At 48.1% G+C, this 24,559-nt stretch overlaps 6 protein-coding genes across 6 annotated transcripts; 2 read left to right on the top strand and 4 right to left on the bottom strand.

The window, feature by feature from the left end:
* The first annotated feature begins 150 nt into the window (after positions 1 to 150).
* MYCFIDRAFT_212380 (uncharacterized protein) lies at positions 151 to 913 on the top strand. The gene has a single exon (XM_007932618.1). It carries the CDS (start codon positions 195 to 197, stop codon positions 726 to 728), a length of 534 nt encoding a protein of 177 aa, XP_007930809.1. The 5' UTR covers positions 151 to 194; the 3' UTR covers positions 729 to 913.
* MYCFIDRAFT_157228 (glycosyltransferase family 2 protein) lies at positions 151 to 3,505 on the bottom strand. The gene is made up of 4 exons (XM_007932617.1): positions 2,923 to 3,505; positions 2,516 to 2,865; positions 2,120 to 2,251; positions 151 to 2,065 (listed from the first exon to the last, which is right to left on the bottom strand). Exons 1-4 carry the CDS (start codon positions 3,152 to 3,154, stop codon positions 854 to 856), a joined length of 1,926 nt encoding a protein of 641 aa, XP_007930808.1. The 5' UTR covers positions 3,155 to 3,505; the 3' UTR covers positions 151 to 853.
* Positions 3,506 to 4,513: 1,008 nt separating this feature from the next.
* MYCFIDRAFT_99769 (uncharacterized protein) lies at positions 4,514 to 5,152 on the bottom strand (the record flags this gene model as incomplete). The annotated part of the gene is made up of 1 exon (XM_007932616.1): positions 4,514 to 5,152. A coding segment is annotated over one exon (639 nt), but the record flags the coding sequence as incomplete, so codon positions are not given.
* Positions 5,153 to 5,907: 755 nt separating this feature from the next.
* On the bottom strand, positions 5,908 to 10,355 carry MYCFIDRAFT_58506 (uncharacterized protein). The gene is made up of 2 exons (XM_007932418.1): positions 10,283 to 10,355; positions 5,908 to 10,220 (listed from the first exon to the last, which is right to left on the bottom strand). Exon 2 carries the CDS (start codon positions 10,175 to 10,177, stop codon positions 6,326 to 6,328), a length of 3,852 nt encoding a protein of 1,283 aa, XP_007930609.1. The 5' UTR covers positions 10,178 to 10,220; positions 10,283 to 10,355; the 3' UTR covers positions 5,908 to 6,325.
* Positions 10,356 to 16,614: 6,259 nt separating this feature from the next.
* Positions 16,615 to 18,168, top strand: MYCFIDRAFT_36927 (uncharacterized protein; the record flags this gene model as incomplete). Its single annotated transcript, XM_007932319.1, has 2 exons — positions 16,615 to 16,877; positions 17,055 to 18,168. 2 exons carry the CDS (start codon positions 16,615 to 16,617, stop codon positions 18,166 to 18,168), a joined length of 1,377 nt encoding a protein of 458 aa, XP_007930510.1.
* A 2,111-nt stretch (positions 18,169 to 20,279) lies between these two features.
* MYCFIDRAFT_122461 (uncharacterized protein) lies at positions 20,280 to 20,870 on the bottom strand (the record flags this gene model as incomplete). The annotated part of the gene is made up of 2 exons (XM_007932614.2): positions 20,280 to 20,579; positions 20,631 to 20,870. Coding segments are annotated over 2 exons (540 nt in total), but the record flags the coding sequence as incomplete, so codon positions are not given.
* Positions 20,871 to 24,559: the final 3,689 nt, after the last annotated feature.

Genomic DNA, 24,559 nt, shown 5'->3' with positions numbered 1-24,559 from the left:
CGAGTTCTCGCCATTGCATGTCATGGGAAAGTAAAGGGTTCTTGCGGAAAAGCCACGACTTTTGCCAGCACATCTGCCTCTTGGCTTTTGGCTTTTGGCTTCTGTTTTCGACCGTGTTCTTCTTCCTGCCATCGACATCGACATCGACATCGCCGCCTTACACGTCGAAGAAGGCGTCACTCACCAGAAATAGAATGGCGGAAGCGGCACGACAGCAGTACCTCGCAGCTGCAAGCGAAGCGCTGATGCTGTCCTCGCCAGCCATCTCATCCTACCTGCAAACGGTCAATGAGCAGCATGTCGGCCATCCTCAGTCATGCTCTGCTTGTGGCAGCACCATGCTGCTGGGCTGGAGCTGCACGAAGATCACCACGAAAGCTCACACACGCACCAGGCGTGATCGGATGTCAGGAACTAGCAAGGCGGCAACGACCACGCTCGAATGCCTGAGGTGCTCCTCCGTCACAACAGTCGTGGAACGGGGGCTACGAAGATCAAAGAACGCAAAACTCGATCGCTCGGGCAAATTACCTCTGGTCTCACATGAACAGCCGCTTCGAGCACCAAAATCTGCTATGGGAAAAGCGGAGGCCCGCGCGCCCTCGGCTGCAGGCTCCAAGAAGCGTGGGCGCGGGAAGAAAAGCAGTCTTCAGGCCATGCTCGCGGATCGCAAGACGACCGGCACTTCAAGCGGATTTGGACTGAGTTTGGACGACTTCATGAAGTGAACCCTCCACACTGCTTGGCTGTAGACAAAACTTGCCGTGCTGCCGCCTCCCCGACACCCCTATGGTCTTGCTGTACCCCGGGAGACGATTCTTGATTTCTATCATCCATCTCAATATCATCCATCTCAAAGAAGAAAACTGAGAATGAACAAAGTACCGACATATGGAATGACAACACAAATTCGCACATATCTCCAGAGAACCCAACCATCAGTAGGGACAGCCCTTGCTCGCTGACTGGGCCGTGCTGCACCTGCCTCCGGACCTCGATCTGTCAATGTCTCTCTGCCTGCTCGCTGCGGCTGGAAGACGATGTACAGTAATGGCGACATGCAGGAAGTCAAATACTTCGTCCACATAAGTGGTGGCCATCCAACTCGAGCTACCAAGTAGACGATCTTGCTGGAAGTCGAGTGCAGATCTTGTACTGGAAATAAGGTTGGTAACGTGTCGTCGTAGAGAGCTCGAATTATCACCAGAGCAACGCCGAGTATGGTGGTGACAACGAACAAAAGGTGAACGAAGAGAAGATGGTTCAGAAGTGCATTTCGAACGCGCTGTCGTGCCGGTTCTCGTTCCTTCAGCTCGAGATATGTGCTGCGACTAGGCGTAAACGAGGCGGTCTTGCCACCCAGAAAGTGTGATAGGAGGAAGGATTGAATGAAAGCCCAAAGCACATACGGCGCCATCCACTGCTCCAATTCGGCACCGTAGGATGTTATCCTTGGCTCGAAGCGACCATTCGCCAGACCGGCAACCAAACCCATCAGTCCTTGATGAAGCCAGTGGCAGGCAGACCAGATTGTGACAAGGCGGACGATCCACCTCAGCTCGTCATCAACCGTCCATATGACCATCGGATAGCCAGACCAGAGTGCGAATGGGATGAAGACAAAGTTCAGCGCAAGAAGCACTTGCACAAACTGCCGGACATCAAATGTGAGACCTGCAAATCTCTGCAGAAACGTGAAGTGCCTCCCTCTCGGTCTCGATAATCTGCCTTTGAACAGTAGCGCAATCTGCACTTGGCCGACGAACCTTCTCGTCCTCTGCTGAATGTGCACTCGAAATGAATGCGGAACTTCTCCGTACTGCAGTATTTCATGCACAAAGACTGTCCTCCACCCGGCACCGAGTAAGCTTGTGGAGCAGCAGGTATCTTCTGCTAGCGACTCTTCTGGAAAGCCACCGATGCCTTCGATTGCTGAGCGTCTGATAGCGTATCCGGGACCTTGGCAGTCTGCGTTGCCGAGCGAGCTATCAACAACTCCTGCAATCCCTGCAAGATGCGACATGGTCTGTGTCAATGGGTCGTTCACCGGAATGTTGTAAAATGTCTATGCACATGTCAGTATACAGGATTTGCCCCAACAGGGCCAGTCTTTGCTTACCTGCGGAGGGCACGCCAGGGCGACTCGCGGATCTTTTACGAGAGGCGCAATTACCGCTCTTAACCATTGGGGCTCTGGTATGGTGTCTGCGTCCAGAACAGCGATATGCTCTGAAACGATCGTTCCCAAGGTCTCATAGTGTTGCAGACGTATACCACTCCCTTGTTCAGTCGACGCGAAGTAATGCGCCAGATAATCTTCATCCTCGACCGCCATCGAGACCCGACAAACGTCAGGAAGGTGTCCCTGACTCTTCCTCTGAGCATCGAACGACAGTGACTGCCGTAGCTTCGAGGTCCTGATATCAGGTTTCTGTTCCAACGAAGTATCTCGAAGCAGCAAGCGATCCATCCACCTAGGTCTGGTCGCATGGCTCCGTTCCGCAGGCCAGAATACCGAACGCGAGTATCGAAGCCCATGATTCAGACTTCCAGCTTTGTGGTACGGTCTCGCGTCGTTCGCTCGTGAAGTGTATAAGAGATTTGGATACGAAATTCTAAGCTCTTGCACCATCTCACGAACATCGTCCGCAGCTCCGTCATCACAGACGAAGATGCGAAAGCGAGAACATGGATAATCGATCGTGCAGGCAGCAAGTATCGTATTGCGAATAACAGCTCGATCTTCGTTGCAGCATGTAATAAGAACGTCCACAGCCGGCACATCGCTACCAGTGAGAGCTGGAATTGGATATTTCGGACGACGAATGGCCAGGGTTCTAGGGAGGTATGAGAGGATGCTAGGCACTACGGAAATATCAGCGCGTGCGGCCAGTAAGTAAAACCAAGAAATTCATCCCTTACAAAATGCCAGCACCTCAAAGACGAGAAACAACCACGCGAAAGCCAAAGACTGTCGTCGATCAGACTGGGCCACCACCGTTCGATCTTCCGCGAAATTTTGGTATGCCGATACAATGCACTTGATGCGGTAAGCGAGGTAAAGCAAGAGAGAAATCAGACTGCATAATGCAGTTGGAGAAACCAGAATCCAGATGCCACGCAGAAGTCGAAAACGAGATCCTTGATCCATCATTGAAGCTGGCGTGCATCAATCCTCATCGACAGTGATGGACATGTGAATAGATAAAGTACCGTCCCCACAACAGGTCCGCGACCACGGCCACCTTTCAGGGGGAAAAAGTCTCCGTCGGAACTATGCAAGCACACCTAGATCTCGCATGGAAAGGTCGTGAGGTAGTAGTATCACCGTGGCGTGAAGATCTTTCGGGGAAAAAATTTCAGCCAGCACTCTGTTTGTAAAGAACAACAGACACTTCCGAGACCTTGTGCTGCGTGCGTGCGTGTGGGCATAAGAATAGTAAATAAGTAAGAGGTATTCTTAGTTGAACAAAAATCGAACACACGCGCCTGGCTGGCGGGTGATACAGGAAAAGCTAAACTCATTTCCATCCTGATCCCGATGGCGAGGTAAGAACTGAAGCGCCTCATCTCCAAACTTTTTTTCCCGCCGTCTGTCTTCTCCTCGTAATCCAAAGTATAAGGTATACATACATACATAACAAGAAGAACAAAAATTCCGTCTGTCTGTCCTCGGGTATCCATCCATGCATGCATCAAACAAAAACCATCACAAAAGATTCTGATTCTCTCACTGAAAATGCGCCTTGCTAACATGATGACTAACCGCCGCCTCATCGCCCTCAAAAAGGCCACAAACCGGACATTTCGCAATACTACTTCTCGCAAACTGCGGAATCGAAGGTCCAGGTCTAGGAGGAGAATGCTGCTGTGGTGATGGTTGTTGTTGTTGTGAAAAACGGTGATGATCAGGTTGTAAGAAATTGCTTGGAGGTCGTGAGGAGTTGTTGGTGTAAAATGAATTTGCGTCTGTGCTGCTGCTGTTTCGAGATGAGTTTTCTGGGACGTGATTGCCGCTGAACTGTCTTTGGTGTTGTTGGGGAGGGGTGGTGGTGGTGGTTTCGGAGTAGGCGCTGCTGGAGGTGGCGACGCTGTGGCGTTGGGAGGGATGGAGTTGGTTTGGGGCGGGTGCGGCTTGGTAGGCTTGATAGGTTTGTGCTTTCTCGACGTCTGGTGGGTATGCGGGCTGTCGTGGGGAGGGCTGCGGAGAAGGGGTTGAAGTGGAAAAGCTGCTGTCGCCTGGTAGTTCGGATCGGAAGACTTGTCCGTTTGGCTTGAGAGGTTGCGGGTAAAGGCTTTGCTGCATGTCTCCGGGCAGCTCGTTGATCATAGGCATATTGGCCGCGCCTGGTCGGGCATATTCCGGGCCACTGTATCCTTGTTGCTGATATGCTGGCATGTATGTGCTGCTGCGATGTTGGCTCGTGCTCGAGCTTCGCACAACGTCGTGATAGTTGCCATATCCCTTTTGATCCAACCTCGGGCCAAATCCCGCAGATATCATCGATGGACTCGGGCTTCCAGGAGGGCTGTTCGGGTTGAATCCAACGCTGCTCGCTGCATCCGAATCTGCGAAATCTGCTGGCTTTGATGTCTTCAGCCGACCATGCTCGAACATAGCATGCAGCTTTCCCTCGTCCAGAAGCTCGGCCTTCCGCGCCAATCTGTCAACCATCTTTCCGATCGCATCTTTCGTCTCCTTCTTGACGTAGCTCGCCAGTGCGAGGTTGCATTCAATCTGTACATCCTGTCGCATATACAGCCCGTCCAATGGTGTATTCACTCCCAGCTCTCTCGGCTCGCGCGGCTCACCAGGCTGATTTCCGCCTATGAGATATTTCACTCGCAGATCAACTCCCATGGGTGCATAAGTATGGCTCTGCATGCCCGTGGGCAAGTTGTGGAACACGCCCTTGAAGGCAATCTTCTTCTTCAGCCCGAAGCCCCATGTGATCACCTCGCTGATCTCGTACCACTCCGAGTAGTATTCATCGTTCGGCGCATCGCGAGGAGCTTCGATCGACTTGACTCCCGTGACCAGTGGGTTCAGTCTCGCAACTTCTTCATGGCTGTGTAACAGTTCGATGGCAAGCTGACGCGGGACGTTGCTGGGCAGCGGCGTGATCGAAGTGTATTGTACCTTCTTGCCCATCTTGGATTCGTGCCCAGATCCCATATACAGTACTTGCAAGAGCTGGGTCTGATCAAAGATACAATGCTCTCGGGAGGCCAATAGCAGCAGCAGCAGCAGCAGCAGTAGCGAAAAGGAGGAGGACAAGACAACAGTCGGAACAGTGGTATCTTACATGGCGCGCGCCCAGCAGGCGCAGCGATAGTACGCTTGGTACGGCGAGGCGTGACGAGTATGTGATCCTTCGCCGCAAGGGATCTGCAAGGCCAGTGTAATAAGTCACGCCAGCGCCAGCACCAGCACCCACCCAAGCAACGGTCGCACGCAAACTGTCAAAGCTGACAGAGCAGCACAGCACACTTCTCTCTCGCTCTCGCCCGCTCTTCAACTCGCTTACGTACGCTATCGGTGTCGCTAAGAGGCTCGGAACATCCTGGTCCCGGCCGCATCCATGATCCATCGGCTCCCCAGTTCGCTTGGACATTCGTCAAGACAGTTTGTAGATCTTCACCATGGCGACAAACTAACGTTACTGCTTTCGTAGGTCCAGGAGCCCAATTCGTCATGAATGTCACTGTATGTCATAGCCGTTCGCTCATCAATCGAAGCCAAGCTTGCCGAAATCCCAGCCTTTCGCCCATGACTTGGCAGGATCCAGAAGCACGTTAAAAGCGTTCTTGGGGCAGCATACTTGCACGGCAGTGGTGAAGATGGAAGCACGCTAAGTCACAGAACAGAATCGATCCAGTATGAAAGAAGAAAAGGAGGCCAGACGTGATATTAATTTCCTTTCATTTCAAGGAAACTCCAGCATCAAATCTCCATCCATCTTTTGCCGATAGAATGCAAACCATCACTTGCCAGCAGAGTGGAGTGGTGACAGGGTATCACTAATATACACAAATGCGACAATGCGCTCCTCCCGTTGTATCAAAAGCCCTCGCATGCCTCCAGTGGAACTGGGCAGCGGCTGTATCAAGTTCCCATTTCTGTCCCATCGCCTCACTCCTGAAGACCGGAGGGCGCTATATGTGTATAATTGCGCCAAAACACCTTCGCTAATGGCCGTCAATGCATTGGTATATATGCTGCTTCCTTCCATGCCAGAAGACAAAAGAAATTCCATCACTCAAAGAGTGTCTGGTTTGGAGGATCAAATCAAAAACGCCAGTCCCATGATGCAAGACATCAAGCTTAGCGCACAAGCTCGGCGATCTTGCCGGCTACAGCACTGGGATAGCCTCTGCTGAGCGCCTCGCGAACGATTGCCTTCGCCCTGTCGCGATCCTCAGCAGCGAGATACGCCCTAACCATGGCCTCGTACGTGCTGGGCTCACGACGCGAGATTGGGACACGATCAAAGGCCTGCTTGGCCTTGGTGATGTTCTTCTCCAAGGTCCAGCCGTGGATCAGAGCATTCGCAATATATGGTGTGAAGTCGACACCACGTGCCGCCATGTCTTGAAGAAGAGTTTCGCACTCTGCGGAGCGGTGGTTGGCGTTGAGAGATTCGAGCACGGCCTGGTACATGCAGGGCAGTGGCTGGACCTTGCCTTCGGCGAGGACGCCGTCGAAAAGCTTCTTGGCAGCCTCCATGTCATGCAGCACGCAGCCCTTGGCGTGGATCAGCGAAGCATAGTGCACAGCTTCCGGCTGGACGCCAGCGACCTTCATCTCATCAAGCAGTGCCTCAGCGGCTGCCATGTTGACCGGCTCCAGGGTTGCATGAGTATCGATGAGAAGCTTGTAGGTGTGCACAGTCGGCTGAATCCCCTTGCTGCGCATGCGTTCGTAGTATGCCAGGACCTTGGTACGGTCACGCTTCGTGGTCAGGAAGAACTGCATCAAAGAGTGGTAAGGGGCTGGACGAGGCTTGTAGTTGCTGCAAGCCTCCATCTCTTCGAAGATCTCCTCCGCAAACTTATCATCTGACACACGGCATAGTGCGTTCACTATGGTGCCGTATGTAACGGACGTCGGACGAATGCCTAGGTTGCGCATCTCAGCAAAGTAGAAAAGACAATCATCGATTCTGCGGGCCTTGCCAAGCTTGCCAATCAGCGCATTGTAGAGGAATGAGGAAGGCTCCACACCCTCAGCCTTCGCGCGAAGGAAGATCTTGACGGCTTCGCTGGCCTCGTCGAATGTCTTGGTGTTCTCCTTGAGCGTTGTGATGTACAATCCAAAGGTATTTGCAGAAGGCGCAAATCCCATGTCGATCATGTCCTGGTGGTATTTGCTGGCAAGATCTCGGCGGCCCACATTCAAGCATCCAGCAACCATGTGGTCCAGGATCTGCTGCCAGCCGAATCGGACAACACGATAGCGAGCATCGAATGGAACATCCTGCTTGGCCATCTCAAGAACGTCGCGAGCCAGGTTGAGGTTGTTCTCTTTCGCAGCCGCTTCGATGATTTTGCCATAAGTGAACATTCGAGGAACACGACCAACGCGGCGCATATTACGGAATTTGTTCAAGGCCTCGTTCATTCGACGACCGCGTGGCTGCTCAAGAAGCTCATTGATCATGTTAGAGCCCTTGATGTCGGTGCGGTTTGCGTATGGGTCGAAGGTATCCTCGAGCGAAGCTGGTGCCTGATATGAAACCACTGGCGTAAACGAAGCCGGTTGAAACGCTGGAGTCTGCGGGTATCGGTAGTTGTTCCACAGCCTGGAAAGCTCGGCGCGATCGATGTTGATCAAGGTCTTCTCGAGAAGAGTCTCTGTCTCTGCCGATGGCATTACCGATCGAGACACGACGTTCTCGACAAGGCAGCCAAAGCGAGCTGGTCCCGCAATGTCTGCTGGAGATTCTTCGAGGATCATGGTGCTCTGCACGCGGAGGAGGAACTCCAAGTCTGCTTGACTCAATCGAGCAATGTGCTCTGGGCCGAATCGAGCGACTAGGTGCTCTGCCACAGGCGAGACAAGGCTGCCATTCTCGACCATCATGCGCAAAACCTCTACGCTTGAATCTGAAGCAAGTATAGCTTGGTTCTTGAGCATAAACGTGCCCATGAGCTCAATAGCTTCGTCGACGTGCTGAGCAACTTCGATCTGCTGGCTCTCGGAAGTGGCTTCACGCAATCTGGCAAACATGCGCCGGGACTGCCTCAACCCACGCTCAGCTTGACCGATGCCGATTAAAGCCACCGCGCGCATGGTTGTAGGCTCGACGAAAGCTATGCTCACCGGAGCGGCCTCAAGAACACGCCAGAATGGTTCAGCTGCCTCAACATTGGCATTTCGCACGTGCATGGCAAGTAAAGCCATGCTGGGCTCGACCAAGTCGCCGCTGTGGCGCGTGAGAGTTTCAAATGCTTGGTTACTGATCTCAAGATTGTTGCCATCTGCAGCAGTGCTTGAAATGGTTGCCAGAGCCTGCGTGAAAGCACGGCCGTCAAGTGAGCCAGCGAGATCGAATGCGTCACGGAATGTAGTATCCCTCAATGCCAGTGGTAGAAGTGCGTCCAGTGCAATGACTTCACGCAGAGTCTCAAGCTCCTTCTCGTCGACGATACTGGCTTGAATGTTGGCGAGGAACTTAAGCCCGCCCTTCAGTCGGTCTGCACACCCATATGCCTTGATTACAGCTGCGTAGACCTGATTGTCGACACGGACGATAGTGTTTTCACCGGCATTGTTCTTAATGGCCAGCTCCTTGTATTCGTCATAGACTTCAACCGCATTTCGAAGATCGCGAAGGCCGCCGAACGCTGTGATCATTGGTGAGTAAATCGATGACTGCGGCTCCAGAAATTTGGACTCCATGTATTCGTAGACGCGGGTCATGTCCTCGATCCGTCCTTGCTCTGCGGATGCGATTACCAGAGACGCACATGCCGCGCTTGGGAGTGATTCTGTTGTCTCCCTGGCACGTTCGAACATCTTGAGGGCCATCGACAAGGAGCGATCCTCCATCAGCATGGAATGTTCGGCTTGGCTAGATCGGAACATGAACTTTCCTGGTTCTTCGAGACCTCCGTATCGCGAAAGGCGAGCATCCAAAGCTTTCTTCATGGCCATGGACTCAGAGGCTCGCGCAGCGAGAAGATCAATGAGCATGCCATAGGTGAGGGCATCCGGGATCACCTTTCGCCTAAGCATATCAGAGTAGACCTCAAGGGCTCGTGGAATTCTCAAGTTCGATCCTTGGGAAACTTCCAAGGCTGAATTAAGAAGGGCACGGTACGCGGCTTGCGATGGCTTCTGCACTCCATCACGTAGCATTTCCTGGAACGCGGCTGGAATATCCGCATACTGCTTGTTCTTTTCGAGTTCGAGGAGACGTTCGGTGTGGACATCATTAACCTCAGCTGAGTCGGCGCTCGAGAAACTCTCCGTCGGTGTGAAGATCGTGGCTGGACTTGAAGACTCTGGCTCGGAGAAGGCTTCTGAGTCAACCACGGAAGGTGACTTGGCTCTGATCGTTAGACCATCTAACGACTCCTCCTTTGCCTTGGCGATCTCTTCAGCGATAGCATCATCGACTTGCTTCAAGGCCTGCGCTTCGGCCGCTTCATTATGGAGGAAGGCCTTGCTGAAGTCATCAAGAGCGGTAGTTGTGTATGAGCGTTTGAGCAGAGGTGTTGCGGACTCGTTTGTTTCGGCGACGTCGTCAACATCGGCGACTTCTTGTACTTGGACCGGGACAACTGCGTGCGTCGCCGGCTTCCATTCCAAACGCCGCGCGAATTGAAAGTGCCATGTCGACTCCGTGCCCTCGTTGCGCTGGTGCTTCTGCCAAGCATCAAAATATTTATCTAGGCCAGAATCTCGGTGATGTCCATTTTCGGGCCTGACAGTAGCAGCAGTGCTGGCCTGTCGGCTGCCTTCAAGGTGATTGTAGACATTCTGTTGGCGACTCTTTGCGTTCTTGCGGAAGCGACCAATTAAGGTGTCCGCGAGCGGGACTGCTGAGGTGTTCTGAGCAGCATAGCTGGACTGGGATGCGGCTACAACGGTTTGGGCGTAGCCGTGGGTGAAGCTCTTGAGAGCGGTGCCTGCAATGCGCGAGATGTGCACTGTAGGCTTGACGTAAGGCATCGATTGACTCGACTGACGCGCCCTTCCACCGAGAAGGGAAAGACTAGATGGCACATGTGGTCAGCCAGGCGCCAAGGATGCGGTGGAGTGGTGTCCAATACGTACTGAGGTGATGGGGCGGATGGTGCAGGTTCACTTGGCTGCCGCCAAACAAACGCGCTCGGTTGATTGTGGGTGTTTTGGTGGGAAGATGTGTTGGCGTGAACGTGCAAACAGCGTGGAAAAATACTGCCAGGAGGTGGGCAGATGCCAGATGGGTGCCTGGCGTGGGGGGTTAGAACTACTCGACCCCTAGGTATTCTTGTATGTCAGGAAATTTAGCGTACCACTGTTTGCAACAGTGGTTTACTTCCGGAGGGCGTTATCTACTGACTCAGTATGGTTTGCCTAGTAATCGACGGTGCTTTTCCTATTCTAGTACCGTGTTAACCTTCTCGGTTATACTTCTAGTTCTAACCTTATCTCTATAGCTCTTTCTTATATATAGATCTAGCTCTTTCTATAATAGCTTAAATACTATTTAATCGTTATTATTGTTATCGTCGCTATGCCGCCTATCTTATCTAAACTAGTACCGCCGCCGTTTAGGCCTAACCGTATACTATATAATATAATCGATATCCGAGAGTAGCTATTTAATATACCGTAGGGGTTAACTTTCGAGCCTAAGCGCTTCGAGGTGCTAAAGGGCTATATAAGCAACGTATATAAGGAGGCGAAGTCGTAAAGGACGAAGGATAGATTATAATAGCGGTCGCACTAGTATTGTCGTTATAGGCGCGATTAGTAGCGGAATAGGTCGCCCTCGGAGGGTATTCGCAAGGCTAAATATAATAAAGAGCTATATAATGCTATAATACTAGTTATCTCGCACTTCCGGAGTAAAGAAGAGGCTAATCTATATAAAATTAGTATCCGCTATTACCGAGTCGACCCTTCTATAGTAGGTAATAACCTATACTACTATAACCTAAAGTATATAGATATTAGGTCGGCTAGCAACGCCTTAAGGGTATTGCTCGAGGAGTTAATAGAATAGCGTAAATTTAACGTTACTAAGGTTATTAAATTTGTTAAAAATAGCCTAATAAAGGACGAGTTTAGTAAGATTAGTAGGCAGTATATAAAGGCTAGTACTATCGGTTAGTTAAAGATTAGGCCGGACTTAAAGAAGGTGCGTAGTACTAAGCGTAGAAATGCGAATATCTAGCTAGGCGACCTTCCTACTATTCTTAATAGCCTTTATAATAATATAGACGGCAAAGAGCTTAAATACTAGGTAATATCGAAGAGATTAAAGGGCAAGGAAGAGCGTAGTATTGTATTTCAGACCGACTAGCAGCGAGAGTTGTTAAATACTAAGGTAGGAGATGTAAGTGCAGGTATTGTTATTATTACTATAGAAGGCAGGCGCATAACTAAGCTTCTAAGCTTACGTTCTATAGTTCTTACGACTAACTTCAAAAATTCAAAACATTACTAACTTACATACTATATAGTTATTCTTGCTAGACGCAACTTATAAGACTACCGACCTTAGCTAGAGCCTTTTTACTATATATATTCGTAACAGGTTAGGGTGCTAGTTGCTAGTAGGATATATATTGCTAGAATCTTAGAAAGCTAAGCTAGTAGAAGCCGGTCTCCGAGTCCTTAAAGGGTGGTTACTACTATAGAATGCTATTGCAGCTATAGTAGACGACTCGGCCTCTAAGTAGGCCGCAATTAACCTCTCTTAAAAGGAGAAACAGGTGCTTATCTACCTCTACTAGCGGTACGTTAAAGAGACCTTCCTTCGCTTATTTCTAGAGGCCTAATTTCTAGAGGTTGTTAAGCGATTCTACTACGCAATCTATTACGCCCGCAGCGCTAGCGAGGTTACTAACGATATAGTTTAGATCTAGGAGTAGTTATAAGAGAAGAAGCCTATAGACTAGCAAAACAAGGTCTAATATATACACTATAATTAGAATAGTTAGACTTTACGAACATAGGCTATATAGGCACGGCTCTATAGTCTATTGTTGCTGCAAATACGGACAACTTCGCCTCTCGAGGGCTATTACTATGCTATTAAGTATAACCGGAACAAGCGGAACCTCGTGTTCTATAACCTCTATAGTACGATTCTCGAGGTTCTTAAGGTAGACGACAGGCTAGCTTATAAGGCATAACTCGCTAGCTATAGGGTTAGCAAAGGCACATAATACTAGTATAAAAAGCGCCTTCTAAGCTTCGAGAGTCTGCAACCGCTAGCGGCTTAAGATCGACTGCGAGAACAGGTAGATATCGCTATTAAGATAGAAGCTAAGGCAGCGCCTATTTATAAGGGCACACTGCGCAGTTACGACTATATAACTCCGGCTCGTTACAATTGCCTCTCGTAGTTTTAAACCCGCCTACCTTGTTACTATATTCTATAAGACCACCTATTTAATAGACTAGAAATTAGTAAGCTACAATAGCGACGATATATCGAGCTGTTTCTAGGCCTTAACGTAATGTTTGCTTACGAATACTAGCGCGTTCTCGATACTTAGCAACTCGTAATCGAAGGTTACGAAGAAGACGCCGTTGCCTTAGCACAAACACCTTAATTAAGAGACCTTCGAGGCTACTTTAAGGAGGCAGTAGAAACGCTGAATCTAAAATATTAGCGCATAGCAGACGACCCTACTATTAACGCTTCTATAAAGGACTTATTCTACGCCTTCTACGTACGGAAGGTTAAGGACTTCTCGGACAGTTGCTACGTACTAAATGTTAACTATTTTATCGCTAATCTATAGGAAGTCCTATTTATAGGCGAGACCGAGCGACGGTAGACGACTTAACTACCTTCTAAACTAGCGATACTAACTCTAGCGACACTAACTCGCACTCGATTGCTACTAACTATACTAGAAACGCACTATGTCTATACTAATATAACACTGCGACCGTTACCTTCAAAACGGCGCGTTTAATCGTTACCTATTCGCTAACCTATATTCTTATTACTACCTCCGCTAGGTAACCTTACTCCGAGGCCAATTCCGCGCCTACCGCCGCCCTCCTTCGATACGCCGCGCCGCGAGACAACGCTAGAAATATAGTCCTTATAACCGCTCGATTTAGACGATATAGAAGAGGTAGATTTAATAGGAGATATAGAACCGCCGCCGCTAGTGCGAGGTCCACCTACGCCGCTAGGTACTTACTATTTGACTAACTACTAGCATTAGGGTAAGCTATTATAGCTTTATATATACGGTATTCGCGAGATTAACGGCATTACTATAGACGACCGCTGCTTTACAGATTCCGGCCTCTCGTCCTTTAACGAGCTTCTTATCTTCTATAACGTAGACTAGTACACTATAGATAGGATAATAAGCTACATCCGAGACGAGAATTACGAACGAGCGAACAGGCGACTAAATAGATAGACAATAAACGACTCGGAAGACGACGCCGCTAATAACTTACCTAGCGACAAGCGAGTTAGACGAGAGATAAGAGGTTTAAGAACATATAGTAACCGCCAGTTAACCGCTAGTAAGCTAGCAATACGTACGAGACTACGTACTAAGTAATAACGAGGTCGAAGAGATAGCTATTAGCGTAGACAAGCCTTCCGCTATAGTCGTAGAAGGCGGTAAAAGCAACAATAGTATTCTATAGCAATAGTATGTATTTAATCTTAGTCTATATATTAGTCTATAATAGTCTCTTCTACTGCAAAAGCGCCGCTTCTATAATAGTTAAATAGCCGCTTTAATAATAGTTAACCGATAGGCTCGAGAGAGGCGCCCTTCTTAACCTAATCCGTTACTACGCCGAGTAGTTCTAAACAGCACTAAACTAGAGGATTGCGGGTAGCTTATTGCCTAGTAAACGCTAGTAAAAGACTGTGCCCCTAACTCCGCTCTAGGTTTAGCTAAAACTCCTAACATCTAAGAGTAACCCGACCCCTGCCTATATAATTATAACTCCTACTATAGTAGGCTTTTATCCTTCGTAGGTATCTACAACTAACCCTTATAACAATAAGGCACCCTGCAATATAATAATTAAATAAAGGCATATAAGCGAGGCAATCTAATCCAATTAAGCGTCTATTTAATAACTATATGCCCTACTATTATATTACGTAAAGATGCTAAAATCTCTATAGTAAGGACTAGATAAGCCGTTTAGCTTAACAAACCGAGACAACAACCCTTAATATTTAGTATCTAGTATGCTGTCTATTACGCTATACAACCCTTACTATTTAACGATAGAACGAGCCCGTAATCGCCTTAATTTCCGCCTTAGTTATAGTATCCTAACAGTCCTATATTATCTCTTGATGCCTCTCGTCGCTTAAGGGGTATCTATACCGGGTATTAAGCCGATACTTTATAAGAGCCTAGATATTCTCGATTAGATTAAGATTAGGCGAGTTTAGCGGCTATATATCTAGACAATAGTCGATATTGCTAGCAGTAAGAGCGTTACGAGTGCGCTATACTTTATAGATTAAGGTACTATTAAGAATAAGCAGTAGACGCTAGGTTAGTTACTAGATAATAGCGAGTAAATAAATAGGTAGGTTAAAGTCGTCGCTTTCTAAGAAGTCTTCTTCTACCCTCTCTATAGCGATCTTTATAGCGACTTCTTCGTAAAAGCGGACAATCTCTAGTATTATATGCTTAGTAAAGGTGCGAGAACTAATCTTGCTCTAAGCACGATTAAAGAAGATTATCCGGCTCTTCTACTTGCTAGCAATAAGTCCGAAGCAATGCTATATCTTAATCCGCCGGAAGCGAGGTCTAAGGTAGTCTAGATCGTATACCTTACTAATAAGACGCGTAACAAACGTACGAGTTAATCTACCCCTTCCGAAGGCAATACTATTAAAGAAGACTATTATTCTGCTAGCATCTAGCTATGCTAGCGACTATATACTAAACTAAGGCCTTAGATTAAGCATATCTACGTCTAGTAATAGCATCTTTCTTGCAACGCGTCTATAGTATCTAAGCTCGTTTAAACGGCGCCTAACCGTAGAAACTAAACACTTAAGACCTAGTTCTTCCTTAATCTTAGCATAGCTAGCTCTACGGCCTTCTACTAAGCCTATAACAAAGTCGACGATGCGATTAGTAATAGGTATACTAAACTAACGTAGGCCCTATATAAAGCGTTAAAGGGTTAGTGTTTCCGGCTCGTTTATAACGCGCTAAACCGTCGAATACGGCTTATTAAGGAAGGCTAATATTCTCGATAGATACTAACCGAGGAAACGACGAAGGAACTTAATAGCGTAGCGTATAAAGGCAGGTATAATGCGATAGCGTTAACGGCTGTATTCGAGAGCCTCGCGAGTGTTCTATAGCAGTCGTTTACCTAGTAGTATCGAGGGCTCTTTAGTTAATAGTTGCTAAACCTATAGTAGGCGTCTTCTACCGACGATTTAAGTAGATTAAGAAGATTAAGCTAGAGTCTAGTAAGGAGGCACTTCCTTAATAGGCTCTATTGCAACGTAGTAGTTAATAACTTAATAGTCTATCTATAGTAGCTTCTATACGCCTTTTATAACCTCTACGTACCCTTAGTCGCGTCTACAATTACTATAGTAAGGACGCGGAAGTCGCGTTTCCTCCCCTATTTCGTAGTTCTCGTACCTAGCGGCTAACTAGCTAACTTAATTACCTCTACTAGGTCTCTAACCTCTTCTTTATACTATTCTTCTATCTATTTTATAAGGAACTAAGGTCTCGACAGAGGCCTATATCCCGTGTAGTATAATGCCCTCGGTAGGTAGGGCTTTATAGAAGAGGCACGTAGAAGCGTAGTTTTAAACTAGCTAAGACGCCTATCTCTCTACGGATTAGGCTATATACGAGCTAGCGGCAATCTACAACCTTGTTAACCGAGACAGACACCTTGTAGACCTACTGGGCTTTCACTAGTGTAGTGGCTATTCGGTCCATTCAGTGGCTACATACCCCCTGCAATACCCATCAGATCTGGAAGCCTACTGTAGCCGCCTTAAGTTCCCCTTAGCCTCCGACTTCTCTTCGACACAGCCTGCAGCACCATTCCTGCCAATGCCCGCCTGCGAGCCATCTCAGCCTCCTACGCCTCCGGAATCCCTCGATACGCATCCCGGATTACATAGAATGGTCATTTGACTTCACCTCCTCATCGCCTCCAACTCTCGCATTGGAAGTGGAAGTGAGCCCACTCGTCCCGCAAATCGCTCCTCGGCACCTGTCAGCTCCCTCCGATCCCTTTTCGTACGCAAGGACTTTCGAGCGTTGCTCAGCAAGTCATCTGCTCTATCCCATCCAGAAACCGGACATATCGTCCACACTCCCCGTCCCGCCGGCCTCTCTTTCGTCCATCCGCGTCCGCGTGCGTAAGCAACCGAGCCTGCTTCGGCCGGCGACGCACCTCTGTCCGACTGGATGGCCGGCAACGCGGTCGCCGTTTCAGCCCCAGGCAAAGTCCTCCTGGCTGGAGGATATCTGGTGCTGGATCGCGCGCATACTGCTCTGGTGTTTGGACTGGATGCTCGTATTCATGTGCTGATCCAAGACATTCCGACCAGCAAAGGCATTGTCCTTAATGAGATCACGGTCGAGTCACCACAGTTCTCGGAAGCAGTCTGGGAATATGGCTATCGTCTCGCTGAGAGAGAGGCAGGCATTGAAGTCACGCCGCTGAGAGTGTAAGTGTTCCAGCATCACAGATAGGTTCTTGCGTCCTCATGTCGTGTCCTACCTGCTTGCTCTGTGTAACTTTCCTTTTCTGTCGAGATCGACATGACGATCACACGTCTATTCTCTCACATGAATATGCTGTACGATATGTGGACACCCTCACTTACGCAATCATGCCTGGGCAGGGACGCTGACCTCAACCTGAACCGGAACCCGTTCATCGAGACGACGCTGAGCTACGCGCTCAGCTACATTACAGCAGTGTCTCACACGACCATTGCACCAGCATCAATCACAATCTTAGCCGACAATGACTACTACTCAACCCCAGCTGATATTGCAGATGGGTCTGCATCGAGGCCACGATTCCACAATTTCGCGGTGCCCATAGCGGATGCTCCAAAGACAGGGCTTGGATCTTCGGCGGCCCTGGTCACAGCAGTAACAGCAGCGCTTCTCATCTATTATCTGCCTAGGTCGAAATTTGACCTAAAAACGAACGAGAGCAAGAGACGCCTGCACAACCTCGCTCAAGCGGCCCATTGCGCTGCTCAAGGCAAAGTTGGCTCTGGTTTCGACATCGCCTCTGCTGTCTACGGGACCTGTATCTACAGGCGCTTCTCGCCACACATCCTCAGTCACCACGCGGAGCCTGGTATGCCCAAATTCGCCTCTGAACTCCAGGACATTGTAGACGAGAACCATCACGGCGGCAAATGGGATACGGAAATCCACAAAGATGTAGTCAAGATACCCAAAGGTCTTCGTCTGGTCATGTGTGATGTATCTTGCGGCAGCAAAACTCCTGGCATGGTGAAGCAGGTGTTAGCCTGGCGGAAAGAAACCCCCGAAGAAGCGAATGCCATCTGGAGTGAACTCCACGACGCCAACGAGAGTCTGGCCAAGGAGCTCAGGAATGTCGCGGAATCCAACGATGGCTCTTATACAGCTCTGCGACAACGCTTCACTCGTATACGAGAACTGATACGCTTAATGTCGGACAAGAGCGGCGTGCCAATCGAGCCTCCAGCTCAGACGGAACTGATCGATGCTTGCGAGAGAGTGTCTGGCGTAATTGGAGGTGTAGTACCCGGCGCCGGAGGTTACGACGCTGTTGTGCTCCTGGTCGAAGACAAGTCAGAGACTTTCGAAGGTCTGGAGACGTTGTTCGCGGACTGGAAGTTCAAAGGCGAAGGTGATGGTAGTGGAAAAGTGAGTATGCTGGGTGTTCGGGAAGAAATGGAAGGTGTCAAGCTTGGAGACACTGCGGTATACAAGCAGTGGTTGAGCGACCTGTAGATAACATCCAGCCCATCAAAAGTTCTAATAGATCTTGCATCGTTTCGAGAATCGGCTTTCCCGTACCTTGATTTCTACCCTTGCGAACGATACGTACCTACTCTCCTATCCAGATCGCCATCCATTCACTACTCGATCATGGTCCAATGCACCAATTCAACCCCCAAGCAGGCACCAAGAATCCTTTTCATCCAGACCCCTTATCTCCAGTACAAGACCAAGGCATTGACTCTCGTATTCGTCCCATGCCTGCATGGCTTCGCAGTAGCGCCTTGCGAACTTGGAAGTATGATGAACAGTACTATAGTCAGCACAACATCCCCAAGCTTCTCCGTACAAAGCTCTCCCTACCTCGCACGTCTCGAAAGGAAATGATCAGGACAGCTCTTTCTTCCTTGATGACGTTATTCCTCTGCCTACTGCGTCCCTGGCTCCCAGGTACGGGGGGTTTCAATGTCTTAACAATGCCTGTATGCCTGCCTGCCTGTCGTCTTCAGACTTCGTGTATACCTACACCTCTTTCAACAATGCATCCTTGCTACTTCCCATCCTTTTCCCTCTGCGCAGCCTTCGCACCCTCCTTTTGCAACTGAACAATCGTATCCTTAGAATTCTGAATTTCGCCTCGATCTGCCTTGACCTGTGTCCACCAACCATGATCATTAGCAAAAATCCACACAACACAACACCCTCATTATACCCATGGGCGTCTAAACTCACCACACTCTCACTCTCACTCGCAATATCCTCTTTCCAAGAATTCTTCCCTTCCTTCTGATCCCTCAATTGCTGCTGTTTCACTCTCTCGATCTCTTCCTTGCGAGCTTCATCAGCTGTGAGGAAAGAAAAAAAAATTAGCCTAGCCTATCCTTCTTGAACGTGAAATTCTGTAGTATAATAAATACCAGGTTTGGTCTCCTTCCCAGCTCTCAAAACTCTCACGCTCGTGAAACTTCTCGTGAAAGCTCTCGTGGGAGCAAGCATTCTGAAAGCGGACATGGTTCGGAGCTTGGCGATGAGAGCTTTGTAGGCCCTACTAGGTTGTTGTGTGATGAGATTGCGAATGGATTAAAGTTCAGGAAGGCAGGTATGTCGAGAGAGCAGTAATAGGAGTCGTGAGTGACTTGAGTACAGAAGATCTTGCGAGGCTCAGTTTGTTCGGTTGACGGAGCAGCGATGTCGTCACTGTCGGGAGGCGACGATGGTGGAACGCAAAAGCCCGGCGAGATGACGACCCCGAGTAAACAAAGGGGAAAGCCGAAGACAGCTGTTCATGTTCATGCGAGTAATAATTTTGAAGCAGTAGAGACTGCTGTACAGAATACCATGTGGCAGTCATTCTTGAGGACGCAGATCAAATGGTCAATGAGTAGAGTGCAAAGGTTGATTCGATCGAACATTGGTCGTCGCATTCTGCCACTAAAGAGTAGCTAGATACGGTAGAGTACAGATCCAAACAAAGGCCATCGCTGAGTGAAGAGGATACTTCTCCTTCAGCTAAGAGCTAGCCCAGTCCCGTGTTAAAAGAGAACGAACGCCCGCAAACAACACACAATGGTATATGATCATGCCGCTTCTGCCATCACCACACAAAACACCGTTACAAAACAATGACCATGTCACAGATCGCCGTCTGCTTTTTGGATGACAGGCCGCAGCGTCCCCCTCCATTTTCGCCACTTTTATCGTGATGCAGACGTATTTTCCGCTTCTTCGCTGTTTTCGTAGACGTTCTTCGCCCGACCAACACCATGCCAAAATAAATCCAATCAACAAGAAGTGAGAGAAGCCACAATCATTGCCAGTTAAATGCCGTCAAGTTATTCGAGAAATAAAATATCCCCATCCGAGTCCGTGTATCATGTCGCTAAAAGTAAAGACGAGAAATGCCGTGTCGCTTTATGCTATTCGTAATGCTGCTGTAACGCCGTCATCGCAGAAGGGAAGAGCCGTTCCCGCTTTATAGAGTCGTATCGGTATTGTTGTTTGTACAAGGTATCGTTCAATAGGAATGCCCGACCATGCTCGGAAACACGGTGGAGAAGTGAGAACGTCTCGCCAGCCCGACGACGCAGAACGCAGCACAGCATTGACCAGCAAGCGATTGGCGCTTACCACTGGCGGCGAACGTACTGCTGCTGCATCTGTCGGCCTGGCGAGACAGACATTGGAGGGCTAGCCACCGAGCGGGTCGATGGGTCCACAATCGGAATCGCATTACGAGTCCGCTGGGCCATTGGCTGGTGCAGCTTGGTGTGGGTTTGCTGATAGTTCGCAGACTGGTATGCATGCGGGACGGAGGAGAGGAGGGCTGATGGAGTAGGCTGTACCTGCTGCTGTAAAGGCGAGGCTTCGGGTGAGCCAGACGAGAGAGAACCTCTGTCAGAGCCTGATGACGCTATGGAAGTGAGCTGTGATGAAAGTTAGCGGGAGCTCTTTGACATTGGATCACTGCGACATACATCTTCCTCGGTCAAGAGGTTGAAAGGGCAGAAGACCTCGTCGTCATCGAAGTCGAAGCCTATAGCAGCTTCTAATGTCCTCATGTAGTCGATGTGTGTCTGCGGCGCAGGCACCTCCTCTTTAGGACTCCGTTGAGCCTTGTATTGCCGATGGGCATTCTGGGATGAGATTCTCGGACCTCGACGACTGCGCCCGTGGTGACCGTGAGAGTGGGAGTTGTGCGACTGCTGGGCAGACTGGTACTGAGGAACTCCATAGTGATAGCTCGCCATGATTTAGGTGGTGTTGCGGAAGGCTTTGGTGTGTTGTTTGAGTCGTAGGTGTGTAGCTGAGTTCGGGGTGTTAAGAAGGGGCTCCGATCATAACAAAGGCGGAATCTGCCCTACTGTTGCGTGGCCAAAGTCCGGAAGCGGTTTCGCAGTGTGGAATGCAATTGCTTTTTGCAGTATTCGAGAGCGAAGAATGGAGTTGTATGCTGTCGAAGGCAGAGAGGTGGTATACAGTCGTAGAGACGCACAGTGCAAGACTCGATGCAGTGGTGGTGGTTGGCAGGGCCGGGACAGCGCGAGCGAAGGCGGGAGAAATGTTGGTTTTGCGACGGCTCTCGCGCTTGACCCAGTTCGTGCCTAGCGCTGCACAGGTCATTTCGAACGGCAAATACTAGTTTGCAGGTACCTCCATGCTATTTTGTAGGTACTCAGCTGAATGTAGATAAGTGCGTACACGGACGATTTACAGTATACTTGAGCCCGATTTAGTATACCTAAATATCGCACTACCTACTAATTCGAATTGCTAGTAATAGTAACGCTTAGGGTTAAGAACGAGGCATTTCCGGAGGCTGTCGATTAAGTAGATATATAAGACTATTAGAATTGATTGCTATAACCTACGTACTAATAGCTACGAGGGTGTAGTACTAGCTACTACTACTATAGAACCTAACCTCCGTAGAGCGGAGTAGTTAATAGTAGCGGAGCTATAGAGCCTAGTATATACTATTGCTAAGTAAATACCTATTAATTTAATAGTAGTCTAAATACAGTCGGTTAAGTCGCTACTAGTAGTCCTATAGCCTATAGCTATATAGGTTAACTACTATAGAACTAGACAAACTATTGCTAAGAATAAGGCACTACTAGGGCTATTAGACGTCTACTAAGTGCTATAGCGGCTCTTTGAATACTAGCTAGATCGTTGCTAATATAGCTATAGCGCTTAGTAGGTATATAAACTAGCGGAGCTAAAGGCCGTAGTTATTATATTGCCGTACGAGACTGCTAAGTAGATACCCTTATACGCCTTCTACGGCCTCTCTAAGAAGCCAGGTTTAACTAATCTATATACTCGAAGCTAGAGGCTTTACGTTAGTTAGTACGTACGTACCGCCTAGTAGGTACTCTACCTCTACTACGGCGGTTGTTTAGCAATATAGATAGCTCTTAAACCGGCCTCTTAAGCTTAATAATAGCTCTTAGCGGTACCGCTACCTTATCGATAATCTAGTGCCTATTAAAGTCCGTATAGGGGTCAAATTCGAAGGAGCCTATAGACTTAATAGCATTAATTATTCTATACTTATAGACTATACCCTAGGTAATGCGGAAGTAGCCTAAGTATTAAGAGCGTTGCTTGCCTAGCTCCTTAGCAAGTTCAGCTATCTCTTCGTACGCTAACTTAAGTTAGTTAAGGCCCTTCTATAAGGCCTTGTAGTAAACCTTCGTATTAACCTTAGCAAACTTAGGGCGGCGGAGTGCTATAGGAATACCCTTCCGCTCTCGGCCTATTCGTACCTTAATCTCCGAGTACCTAATTATCTACTATAGCTTTAGCTTAAGGAAGAGTATAAGGATGTTATACCGCCTGCTAGCAAGCTACCTCTTTATAGTTAAGTAAGCGCCTCTAGCTCTAGAAGTAACTAACTGCCCGTAGAAAGGGAATTTGCGCTACTAGAAGCAGTATACTAGCTTGTACTTATAAGGCTAGTATTTACGCTAAATATAGTCTCGAAGGGCTACGAAGTAAGGGTTCTTATAGTTACTAAGGAAGGCATCTTTAGAGTTAAATTCTTCTACTATTTTAGCGTAGACGCAGGTCCGGAAGTTGTCTACGAAGGCAGCGCAGTTAGGGTCGTCTTGCTACTTATTCTTACCTGTCTCTTTATTAAGTACCTATTTCTAAGGTATTAGCTTCCGTGCCTGCGCCTATACGTTCTTAAATACATACTAGGCGCAAATAAGACGCCGGAGTACGTAGATAGGTCTTATCGAGGGCATTAATATAGCTACGGTCTCGATTAGTAACCTATAGACTAGGCTATAGTAGATCGTGCTCCTAGCAAATAGACTAGAAGTTCTTAGCAAACTACGTAAAGGCAGCTTTATCCTTATTACCTATAATATAGTACCTAAGAGGGATTGTATCTCTAGCTCTAGTACTAGATACGATATTAAGTAATAGCCGATTGTACTTGTTTGTCTTATAGGTGTTGTTAATAATAATATAGTCCGGATATAGCTTATACAACTCGGCTATTTAAGGGTTGATTACAAGCAATTTATCGAGTTTCCCGTTCCTTAGGTCTACCTGCTTTCTAAAGTAGAAACCTAGCTTAGTTAGCTGCTTAAATAGGGCCTTAGGGGCAGTTAAATTATCCTGTATAGCCTTCCGTGCCTAGAGCCTAATATTCTAAAGGTCCTTAACGATTTGAATGCCTATAGATAGTATATTATAAGCAAGAGGGTTAAGTTAAGAAGGGAAGAAGTAACTAAATATTAAACGGCCGAGACTCGGCCGGTTAACTTCGAAGAATTTAACTTACAATCGTTACTTTCTATAAACCTATACAACGTCGTATATATACTTGTATTAGTATTTAGATCGTCGATAATAGCCTTCTATATAGCCTTATTACGCTACTACCGACGGTAACTCGCGAAGTCGCGCGTAGAATCCGCTAAACCGTAGTTATACGAGCTAACCTACCTCTTAACTTACTATCGACTATCCGGCTTTATAGAATCTATAGCCTTAATAGTAAGGCGTACTAGACACCTATAGCGCTTAGAGGTTGCTCCTTTTCTCTTCGTCTTAGCACTCTTATTAGTCGGTTTACTAGCTCTTATATACTATATCTAGCGACTAATAATCTTACTACGAAGCTATAGGTTAAGCGCTCGCGATTTAGTCGTAGACTTAATATAGAGGTTATAACGCGCCTTCGCAGTATACGCGTAAACCTTACGCTTATATACTACTATCGAATAATAGGTGTCTACTAGCACTAGCGCTAGTAGCGCTACGGACTTATTATCTTCTTTCTCGACCTCGATTTCCTTATTCTTAACCTAAGAGGCTAATTGCTAAGTAGTCCGTACTACTCTATTACTATTACTATTACTACTACTACTAGTAGCCTTACGATCCTCGTCTTCTTTCCGCGCCTACCTTTCTAATTCGTACTTACGACGCTCCTTATTATTTAGATTATTTAAATCTATCTCTTCGTCTTTATTCTTACTAAAACTACTATTTCTAATAGAACTATTACTACTAAGTCTTAGATCTCCGAGGTCTTTAGTATCCTAGAAGAAATCGCTAGGTTCTAGTACGGACGACTCGTAAAGAGCTTAAGAAGCGGATATAGGTATATTAAGTAGTAAATAATACCTTAGAATCGCTATACCGTTAAATTATAAAGAATATAAGAATTTACGAAGTGGAACACGCGACGCGTCGAGCGCCTAGCACGCTATACCATTCTCAGCCAGTTTATACTGTCAAGCGTACTATACCCAGTGCGGATACTGCCTCCCCGATTCGGGTAGGTACCTGCAAAATAGCATGGAGGTACCTGCAAAATAGCTTTTGCCGTGGCAAAGGTTTGCCACTGACGATGCAGCCCTGTCGACCCAATCATCACTCACAG

Source organism: Pseudocercospora fijiensis, assembly GCF_000340215.1.
Source record: "Pseudocercospora fijiensis CIRAD86 unplaced genomic scaffold MYCFIscaffold_9, whole genome shotgun sequence".
Classification (NCBI taxonomy): Eukaryota; Fungi; Ascomycota; class Dothideomycetes; order Mycosphaerellales; family Mycosphaerellaceae; genus Pseudocercospora; species Pseudocercospora fijiensis.
The sequence above is the reverse complement of the archived record's forward strand: the minus strand, read 5'-3'. Positions and strand labels throughout refer to the sequence as shown.